This window comes from Lathyrus oleraceus, chromosome 4 (assembly GCF_024323335.1).
Source record: "Lathyrus oleraceus cultivar Zhongwan6 chromosome 4, CAAS_Psat_ZW6_1.0, whole genome shotgun sequence".
In the NCBI taxonomy this organism is placed as follows: Eukaryota; Viridiplantae; Streptophyta; class Magnoliopsida; order Fabales; family Fabaceae; genus Lathyrus; species Lathyrus oleraceus.
Genome location: NC_066582.1, coordinates 406,196,412 through 406,208,101, shown reverse-complemented (window position 1 = coordinate 406,208,101; position 11,690 = coordinate 406,196,412). Strand labels below are relative to the sequence as shown.

The 11,690-nt window shown below is 34.1% G+C and overlaps 1 protein-coding gene across 1 annotated transcript; it reads right to left on the bottom strand.

Annotated features, from left to right (window-relative positions):
* Positions 1 to 10,334: 10,334 nt before the first annotated feature.
* LOC127075707 (histone H4) lies at positions 10,335 to 10,980 on the bottom strand. Its single transcript, XM_051017167.1, has one exon. The coding sequence runs from the start codon at positions 10,842 to 10,844 to the stop codon at positions 10,533 to 10,535; it is 312 nt and encodes a 103-aa protein (XP_050873124.1). The 5' UTR covers positions 10,845 to 10,980; the 3' UTR covers positions 10,335 to 10,532.
* Positions 10,981 to 11,690: the final 710 nt, after the last annotated feature.

Below are 11,690 nucleotides of genomic sequence, written 5' to 3'. Positions count from 1 at the left end.
AGTGATTATGAAAAGTGATTATAAAACAAGTTGATCTACTGATTTGGTTTCCTAACTTATCATTGGTTAATATGATTTTTATGCCATAAGCGGATTCTAATCCCTTTTCGATTACAGTAACAATAACAAACGCATTAATATTAATATATGATATATGTTCCTAATTTCTGAATTAAGCAAACAGATTCCGAATTAAGCAAACGGGTTAAACACACGTGAATTAAGCAAACGCGATTATGGAACATATATCAATCAAAATTAATCAACACATATTATATAGAACTTGAATAAAGCATACAAGATATAGAACAAAATATTGAAAGGGAAAAGACATTTGATTGAAAATTAAGAAACCTCAAAGTATCGGCGGAAACCGATTACAGCAGATCAACCTTGTGAACTTTAGTTCTCCATGAAATCTTCTAAGCAATATTGTACCATCAAAATTCAGAATAGGATTCATGTAACAGTGAAAGACCTAATATAATAAAAAGAAAATTCGGGCATTTATGGGATTCGACCCGAAAATTACAAAAATCGGCTCAAACTAACTATTTTAATTAAGTCTAGAACTTCAACGAATTATTTGACCATTCTTCACTCCGAATCTGCTTTTGACTTCAACATGGAGCTTTAAGATTTTCTTCTTAGCTTTCTAATGCATATCAGAACGTGTTAATCCGGCTTCTATAGCTCAAGTTATGATTTGCATAGTGACAAGGTATCAAATAATTGTTTATGCTGAAAATAAAGTATGAAAATAAAATAAAAGCAAAAATAAACTTAAATGTAAAAACACACTAAAATAGTAAAAATAATAGAATAAACTATAGAAATTTCTAAGTATAATTATAGAGGAATGTGCACCAAAATGCACTGATCAAATTCCCCCACACTTGAACTTTTGCACTCTGAGCAAAATTACAATTTCAAAACAAAAGGAAAGAAAACAAAGCATGCACTTCCAAAAGTTTTCAAGATATGAGGTACAAGCAAAATTCTAAGTCTAAGCTTCAAGAATATGGTGTTAGTAAGGAACTTTTTGTGACATTCAAAGCAGATAGGAAAACAGATTACCAAAGAGTACATCAACAACATTAAGATCCTCACAGGATAAAATTCACTTAACTCTCAAGTATTTAGATTAATTGTTTACACTCAAAGCACAACATGAAAGTTAGTACTACCATAAGCTTGGAAAAACTCTAACATCCACAATTAAAATACATGCACACAAAAATCAAAAGGACTTTTATTTGGTTTTAACGTGGCCAAGGTAAGAGTGAGATGAATTCTAAGGGGTACTAGGCTAAAATTCAAAGAGACAAAAGAGATTTAGAAGAAACTGCGGGAGTTAAATTTATAAAATATTTCATTCACTTCAACAACTCTATAGTAATTATTTTCATTCATATTTTTCTTCTCATTTTTCTATTTTTTTTCTTTTCATAAGGAGTATGTATTGACATGTATACATCCTTCAAAAAAAAATTCATTCATTTTTTTTTCTTTTCTATTTTCTTTTTCTATCAACTTCTGAAATATTACAAACATAATTATTCAACCACACACAACTCCAAACAAGACTCTTTCAACCCTTTGAATAGGGTGATAACATTGTTTTTCACTTCTCGGTTTGTAATGAGTTTTCAACAAAAAAAGGATAATAGGCTCAAGGGGGTTTCAAACAAGGGATGATATTATTCCATGGTTGCCTTTTTGGCTAACTGGCTAAAAAAACAAAAAACAAAAATGTCTTTATCATATCAGTGTGCACAAGTAAACAACATCGTCAATAAGAATCAATTCAAGTTCTAGAGACTAACAAACATGAGTGAATCACACAAGAAAGAAAGAGATAGATTTTTGTATGTTATCCATATAAGGCTCAAAATCTCACAAGGTTAATTGATCTACCATAAATTATGTACAATTTAGAGTTTAGTCATACCTATCATACTAAAAATGCACAACAAATTTTTCACATCACACCACAAAACTTTAGTCAAGAGAATAAAGAAAAATACTCATAATTGTAACTCAAAAACCAAAGGAAAAAACATGCAATTTTTTTTAAGAAAGCAAACAAAAACCAAAACAGAGAAAAACTAAAAATAAAACAAATAAATGGTTCCCTCCCCCACACTTAAAACATACATTATCCTCAATGAAAGAGCATAAAAATAAAATAAGAGTGAAAGAAAGGAAAAAACACACCCGAGGAGTCAAGGCGGATAAATGATTGCATAAGCAGCCTTTCCCAAAGAGAGCTCTTCTACACTCTTTTCTTCCAAAGTCGGGTTCTCATGGAGTAGTTTTGGGTAGTGTCCATTGACCTTGAAATTTTGATCAGTGCATTCGCCTTGTATTCCAAGATCAAAGAAGAATCTTCGAAAAGTAAAAGTGTTGAATGGGCACGTGAAAGTGATATCTTTTTTCACAATATCAAGAATCAAAGGATTATGAACTGCCTCGCTACTTTTGTTTCATCTTTAAGTGAGATCCTATGCATATATACGGATGGGCTAATATCACGAGTGTCATCCAAGGTCCATCCAATTCACTTCTTATGTTTCTGCTTAAGTTGAAGCTTTGATGAATAATATGAATCCTTGGGAAGTGGTTTAGGCTCTACAGAATATGGTTGTTCAATGAATGGTATGTTTGGGGCAGCCAGAATGTCAAGAGCTTCAGCTACATAAACAACTTCATTTACACTGTCACCCTGCAAGACAACATCAATCTCAGCACAAATAACACATAGGTTAGTGTTAGTACAATCATTACATGAGTAAATATCATCAAAACTAGATAAAGTTGGAAAATCAACTGAAAACAAATCAGAATGAGCTTCATCAACAACTTCAGAAAGCAACTCTATCTGAAAAACATAATGCTCTTCCTCATCAATCTTCTTATTTTTCAGTACTCTTTGTGGGAAAGGGATTGGTGATACATACTTTTTTCAACCTCAACAACAATAGAAGGTTTAGGTTTATTTTCAGGTGTTACACTAACAATTTTTTTATTTTTTGGGGGGGCTAGTTCTGTAACTTTTTCGGATCTCAAGGAAATTGCACTCACATTAGAGCCTTTTGGATTAACTACTGTTTGGGCATGTAGTTGGTTTGATCCTTGAGCTTGTTGCATGACATTCATTGAAGTGACAAGTTGTCCAATTTGTGTTTGCAAAGTCTGAATACTATAATTTGTTCGTTGCTGAAATTGGAAATAGTTTACAACCATTTGCTTGACAAGTTCCTCTAGTGAAGGTTCGGAAGGTGAATGGGTGGTTACTTGTGGAGGGTTATATGGTGGTGGTGGAAGGGGTAACATCAATTGTTTCACTAAAGAGATAAGTTCATCAATTCTGGTTTCTAGAGTCTTGTTGGAAGAAGAAACCTGAATCTCATTCACACCTTTTGTTTGGACCATAAAATCATCCCTTGTTGTGAATTGTTGGAAGTTAAGTGACATGTTCTCATTCAACGATTTGGCAGTAACATGATATTTAATACATAAAGCATTATAATTAACATCAGGGGCAACAAGTTCTCTCAGAGTCCTTTGGTCAGCCATGTTAAACTCAATAGAAAAAAATTAACAAACAATGAGAAAACACAAAACTAATTCAGCAATGCAGCAACAAATAGGAAAATATCGACAATGTCCCTAATAAGAAAAAACAATTGAAATATGAAAATAAACTATTAAAATAAAAGGAAAAAATACAAAAATACGAAAATTAATCTAATAACGTCAATTAAAAATTTTGAGAATTTTTTCGGAATTTTCTGAAACTATCAAAATAGAAAATAAATCATAAAAAATAGAAAAATAAGGAATTTTGGGTTTTTAGGACGGCTTCCACTATTTATTTACTAAATAGATGCTTTTGATCCTTGATTTTTTCCTAGTTATTCGATAAAGAATCAGAATAATTTGAGACAATTTTCTTGAAAAAACATATTTTTTTTATCCTAAAACCAAAAAAGACCAGAACGCAAGAAAGTTAGGGGAAAAAATGCTAAAACACAACACCTATGACTATAATAATGGTTAGACTATAATAATAATTAAAATCTACAAGAGTCCCCGACAACGGCGCCAATTTGATCATTGTCGCACACGGATCAAAAACGAGTAATAATATATAGTAAACGGAAAGCGACACCTCCAGTATCGTATCGCAAGGACTCTTGGCAAATTAACCAAGTAGGAAAACAAAATAGGGGTTTCGATTCGATTTAGAATAAATGATTATAAAAAGTGATTATCAAAAGTGATTATAAAATAAGTTGATCTACTGATTTGGTTTCCTAACTTATCATTGGTTAATATAATTTCATGCCCTAAGCGGATTCTAATCCCTTTTTTATTACAGTAACAATAACAAGCGCATTAATACTAATATATGATATATGTTCCTAATTTCTGAATTAAGCAAACAGATTCTGAATTAAGCAAACGGGTTAAGCACACGCGAATTAAGCAAACGCGATTATGGAACATATATCAATCAAAATTAATCAACACATATTCTATAGAACTTGAATAAAGCATACAAGATATAGAACAAAATATTGAAAGGAAAAAGACATTTGATTGAAAATTAAGAAACCTTAAAGTATCGGCGGAAACCGATTACAGCAGATCAACCTTGTGAACTTTAGTTCTCCATGAAATCTTCTAAGCAATATTGTACCATCAAAATTCAGAATAGGATTCATGTAGCACTGAAATACCTAATATAATAAAAGGAAAATTCGGGACCTTATGGGATCCGACCCGAAAATTACAAAAATCGGCTCAAACTAACTATTTTAATTAAGTCTGGAACTTCAACGAATTATTTGGCCATTCTTCACTCTGAATATGTTTTTGACTTCAACATGAAACTTTTAGCTTTTCTTCTTATCTTTCTAACTCATATAATAACGCGTTAATCCGACTTCTATAGCTCAAGTTATGATCTGCATAGCGACAAGGTATTAAATAATTGTTTATGCTGAAAATAAAGTACGAAAATAAAATAAAAGCAAAAATAAACTTAAATGTAAAAACACACTTAAATAGTAAAATTAATAGAATAAACTATAAAAAATGCCTAAGTACAATTATAGAGGAATGTGCATCAAAATGCACTGATCACTCGCCATAAAGTCTCGTATGAGAGGATCAATAAAAAGTCTCGTATGAGGGACTCGAATTAAAGTCTCGCCTAAGAGACTCAATATAAAGTCTCGTATGAGGGACTCGACAAAAAGTCTTGCCTAAGACACTCGACATAAAGTCTCTCCTGAGGGACTTTGTGTCTCTTCGATCGGGACAAAAGTCAATAATCACGCCTAAGTGTTGTGACCAATATCCAGCCCCAAATACTTAGTTACAAGTCTTGATTGAGGTCTTGATAGAAGTCCCACCAGAGAGGTTAGATTTTTCTCTTAAGAGGCTTTGAGTCTCACCCGTCGATCGTAATAAATAAGTTTTGCTTGAGAGACTCAACATAAAGTATCATATGAGAGACTTGACATAAAGTCTCGTCTAAGAGACTCAACATAAAGTCTCGTATGAGGGACCCAACTGAGAGTCTCGACAGGTAGGCTCGTCTGAGAGAATCTCCTACAAGCATAAGCTCCCCATGTACAAGGTCTATTAAACATTTCTCCCTTTACTAAACCCTCGTTCTAGAGGGACTATGTAGTGTTATATTTTTACTGGGCCCTAAGAAGGGGTAACTTACGAGAAATACCATTAAGGAAGCGAGAGACGAGGTGCCTAGAGAAGCCACTAGCCGCCCGAAATGGGCCATGATGTCTCCCATAATAGACCTAGGGATTTCCTAGATGCGGTAATTCAGTCCATCCAATTAGGCTCATGTTGTCATAATCGCCCAGTAGACGTGGGTAATGAGATGAACTCACAATGACTAATTAAAGAGAGACAGTCAAGAGAGGGAACCGCTTACTCTATGGTTCTAGTAAGACTAAATCTTCCATTGACCACTTCCCTGGTAAGAAATGTGGGGTATATTTGCCCACTAACTTTTACAACCCAAACCTAAGAGAGTCCCTATAAATATCTTTCTCTGAAAGGGAGAAAGGACATATTTTCAAGTCATACATATTTACCACTACTTAAAGAGCATTACGCTCCTAGTAACCTTAACATACCATCAATCTAACTGCCCACTTACAGTCCTGCAGCTCTGGTCGCCAATAGTGATCTCACCTCACGTGAGATGGTCCCTTAAATAGTCTTAAAAACCACTGGACAAGGTTACTCGCTGCCCTAAGCTAGCCCTCACCATCCAAACATGTATTATACCTATTAGGGCCTCTGAGTCTCTCTGCCCTTGCAGGGGAAACACAAATACACATGTACTTTTTTACTAGTACAACATGTTTTGTGAAGTGTCCGTCAACTGTCTTTATGGTCATCCAGTTACATCCAACATTTGATCAACAATAAAGTACTTGAATCCATATCTAGGGTCTATAGTGGTTTCAATTTGAAAGGTGGTATACACCATTATCACTGTGAGAATATCTTATGACACTTTGCATAACATTGTATGTAGTATTCTCATAGCGGGTCAATCTGGTATAAATATTACTCCTAATATTCATACATATGTTAAGACTTGATAACCCTTTATCCATGATCCATAAGATGTGATAATTAATCTATCCATATAATAGTCACAGTACTTTAATATTATCCCACTTCACAATAAAGATCGACTACATTTACTTTAAGAATAGTGTCCTTATGTTTAATGGGATCTCATGATTAAGTCACACTTAACATTTCATTAAACGAACTAGTTATTCTAGGGAATTTATTTTTTGGTAAAAACAAACATAATAAATAAATTCCTTTTGAGTTTTAATAAATTATTTGATACAAGTATCAAGTTCTAATAAAACTACTGGCCTTTATGGCTTACACCAACACATGGGTGAAGAAGGATACAAATGAAGCGGTGATAATCCTTTGTCTATACGTAGATGATTTGTTAATTTCGAGCAGTGACGAAGAGTGCATTTCTAAGTTCAAGAGTGAGTTTATGAAAGAGTTTGAGATGACCAACCTTGTCCTTATGACATACTTCCTTGGGATTGAGTTCCACAAGTCTAAGAAGGTAATGCTCATGAACTAATGAAGGTATGCGCTTGAGATTTTGAATAAGTTTGAAATAGAGCATTGCAATTTTGTTATTACTTCGACTAAACCAAGGCTGAAGTTGTAAACGAATGTAGATGAGCAAGATGTTAATCCAACTCAATAAAAAAGGTTGATTGGATCCTTGTGTTACTTGTGCAACACGCAACCAGATTTGGTGCTTAGTGTTGGTATTGTGAGTAGATTCATTGAGATATGAAGGTGTCTCACTTGGAAAAATTCAATAGGATTCTAAGATTCATCTAAGGATCTATTGGTTACGAAATTCTTGTTCCCATAATGGACACAGGTAGAAAATGAAATTTGTTCGATTTTACTGATTTCAATGGGTGCGGAGATAAAAATGATATAAAGTCTACAGCTAGATACATCTTTATGTTTGGTGAAACACCAATCTCATGGTATTCGAAGAAGGAAACAATAGTAGCATTCTCTTCTTGTGAGGTCGAGTACGTTGTCGCTTCGTTGTGTGTGTGTCAAGTCGTGTGGTTGATAAATCAGTTGAAAGAGTTGGGTAGTAAAGATAGTGACGTTGTAAAGCGCATGGTTGATAACATTTTCGCTATAAACTTTGCTAAGAACCAAATTGCATATGGAAGGAGCAATCATATTGAGATGGGGTTTCACTACTTTAAAGAACTAGTTAGTAAAGAAAGGTTGAGACTGAGATATTGTAGAAGTAAAGACTGATTGACCGATTAGCTGACCAAAGGAGTCACAATTGAAGTTTTCAAGAGATTGAAGATGAACATGGGCATGGAAGACTTGGAGCACTTGAATTAAGATGGTGTGTTGTAAAAAAATCAATAATTCAAGTGTTGCATTTTGATAATCGGTTATAGGGTGTATTATTTGGGTGATAAAAACAGGGGTAATACTGCATTTTGGTAATCGATTACCACTGAATTTTAATTTTTGAAAAAGTTATAACCGATTATAGATTCGCAATAATGTTTATAGTCAGTTAGTTTCAACTTTTCTGTTATTTCAACTTGTTACTTATGTCCCAAAATTTCAGTTTTTCTATTATTTCAACTTGTTACTTGTGTCTCAATCCATTGTATTTGTATAAATATCATTGTATAGTTAAAAGTGAAAATGTTGTATGAATATATTTTCACTCTCAATCAATTATTCTCTTTAATTCTCTATCTCACTCTCCCTCGCCATGCTTATTTATTCAATTTTCACCTATTTGTTACCGATAATATCTAAAATGGGATATATTTGTGTGTCTAAGGTCACAACCAACAACCACAAGATCAAACCCAGCATTGTTAACCAAAATTTTGCATTTAAAGAAGGAAACACACATAAGAGTTTACATGACAAAATCAAGCAGAAAACCAAGACTCGAACATGTTAACTTCTATTTTATAATCATATCCACCTTCAAAGATTTTCCCCCTTTAAACCGGGAAAGGATTCGGTGACGTAAAAATTTGGCGACTTTAATAACTGTAGTACAATTAGAAACCAAATTATTTATATATATTATTTTAACCATTCACATATTTTTCAATGCCTGCATTATCCACAATCAACCTACCACTATAGTATCTTTAATTATCTATACAACTTCGTTGTGACGGAGAGATGTGGCTAATATAGATAATGGAGAGACGTGGTTAATATAGATAATGTGGTTGTGGTTAATATAGATAATTCTCTATGTAGATGTGGTGGAGAGATGTGGCTAATATAGATAATGGAGAGGGAGAGGTCAAGGCCGTGTGGTTTGAGGAGAAGTTATCAAGAGAAATAGGGGATGGGTATAACTCCTCATTCTGGGAGCGTCTTTGGGTGTAGGGGAGAAGTTTGAAAATAGCTATCCAGACTTATACGTAAAATCCATAGACAAAAAAGTGGGAGTTAGAGAGGTGGTGCGGGGAGGAATCGAAGTCAACGAGTAGAAGTTTAGGTGGAAATCAAAATTGGACATGGAAGAAAAAAGGCTTGAGGAGGAGATTAAGGAATTGGTTCAGCGAGTGAAATTGAGAGAAAATATAAAGGATATGTGGAAGTGGGACATAGGGGAATATTCGTTTGAGGAGACTTATTGTACAATTATGGATGGTTTGCTAAGAGGTATCAGGGTTGAAAAAGAACTAGCGTCTGCTTGGAACAAATTTGTTTCATTAAGAATGTTTTTGCTTGTGTGGAGAATTTGGCAAAACAAAATCCCGACTAAAAATAACTTATTCAAAAGAGGCATCTTAGTTGAATATCAAAATTCATGTCTGTTTGCCAGTGGTAGTGAAGAGAATGTCTCACACATTTTCTTCTTAAGTCCGCACGCGTTTTTGGTATGGAGTGAGGTCCAAACATGGCTGAAGGAAGGTTGTCTATGTGTCTCATTTTTCTAGGATACATATGGAATATTAGGAGAAGATGAAATGAGAAGGTGTTCAGAACATCAGACTGCAGGGTAGTTAATATTATGGAAGAAATTCAATTGAACTCTTGGAGATGGCTATCGGCTAAAGTGAAAGGTTTCTCATATTCTTTTTCTCATATTCTTTTTGGCAATAAATGTCATTTCCGAATTCGAGTGATACAGTGGATTTGTCGGGAGCAACAGGTGTTAGAGGCGGCTTTCAGTTGTTACTGATGTTGTTGGCTTCTGTAGACGTAGTCATGCTGCAGCTAAATCAGTTTAAAAGCCCGTTGCTGTATTCTTTCAAGCATTTAGTTTAGGGGTAGCAGTGTTTTATTTTCTGTTCTAGTGGAATCAAGTGGGAGAATGGGAGAGGAGCTGTAGTGTTGTTGCTGGATGGACTTGCTGGTTGTTTTTCTACCTGTGCTTTTTGCTTTTGGAATCCTTTTGTATTTGTGGCATTCCTTATGCCTCTGTTTTCAATACAAAAGGTTGTGTTTTGGCTTTCAGGAAAAAAAAACCTTCCACTAGCAAAAGCATATTGCAACTCAGATACAGGCAGCCAATAATATTATAACACAAACTTCATGGAAGAGCCAGTTTATCAAAGATCTCTCGTGATATAGTGTAACAGTATGGATCACAGGAATAACAAAACATTTGTACTTCACGAAAGGCTCTCACCTAGGAATACATCTAACCTTAGCTCCAAGCCATTTCAAAACAGCAGATTGAATAAATATAAAACAAACTGTATAAATTAAAACAGGCATTAACCATCAAAATCACTCATTCATTTTGATTTCAACTTTAAGTTTAGGGTAAACTGAATATTATACATCAATCTCATTCAGCATTACAAAGTACTGGATAAAACCTAATATTCATCACAAACAAGTAGGGAAATTGACATATTCAAATTACACAGTTTAAGAAAGAAAAAAAAAGCATGAGAGCTTCTTCCTCATCATCAACCTCCAAACCCGTACAAGGTTCTTCCCTGTCTCTTGAGAGCGTAAACAACATCCATAGCTGTAACCGTCTTCCTTCTAGCGTGTTCGGTATATGTAACGGCATCACGAATCACATTCTCCAAAAAGATCTTCAAGACACCTCTGGTTTCTTCATAGATCAAACCGCTGATTCTCTTCACACCTCCTCTTCTCGCCAATCTACGGATCGCTGGCTTGGTGATACCTTGGATGTTGTCTCGCAACACCTTCCTGTGCCTCTTTGCACCTCCCTTTCCAAGTCCCTTACCTCCCTTACCACGACCTGACATTTTCGATTGAAATTTTGTGATTGGGAATTTAGGATTTGAATATGAATTCGTGTTGATAAATGTGAATGTGATCGCACTATTTATTCATCTGTTGCAGCGGGAGGAAAAAGAGGCTTATAAGAATTGAATTTGATATCTACCGTTAAAATATGAGGTAATCGACGGCTTATATTGGTGATCCGTGTATAGCTAGGTAATAGCTTAAGGACCGTAGATAGAATAATATTAACGGTGAACTGCATCTTCCTATACACCAACCTATTGGCAATTCGCTATTTCCGTAAATTGGCAAGAAAACTACCGGATGAAGGTCCATTACACTAAGGGGGTGTTTGTTTCGTGGATACAAATATTATTTCCGGGAATATGACATTGGAATTCACATATTCCCTTGTTTGTTTCAAGTTTTGATAGTTTATGCCTGGGTACTTTTTATTCCCAGGAATATGTTTTGTTCATAAATTTCTCCATTTTTATTCCCATGTCAAATGATGGGAATCTTATATTCCCATGGGAATATAAAATAACCAACCATAACTTCTCACTCTCATGTTATTTTAACACATTTATTTTTAATTTTTTAATTTTTAAAATTTAATTAAATAAAACTTAAAAATATTCCTAGGAACTTTATTGATTTTGCCAAACACATTGATGGGAATAAAGTTCCTGGCAATACTATTCCTAGGAATGATATTCCCGGGATTATAATTTTAATCCATCAAACAAACACACCCTAAGGTTAAGGGTGTATTTGTTTCAAGATTCACATTAATATCTTTTGAAATGAAATTTTTATTATTATTTTTTAGGAATATTGTTCGGTAGAGATTTAAATCTTTTAAT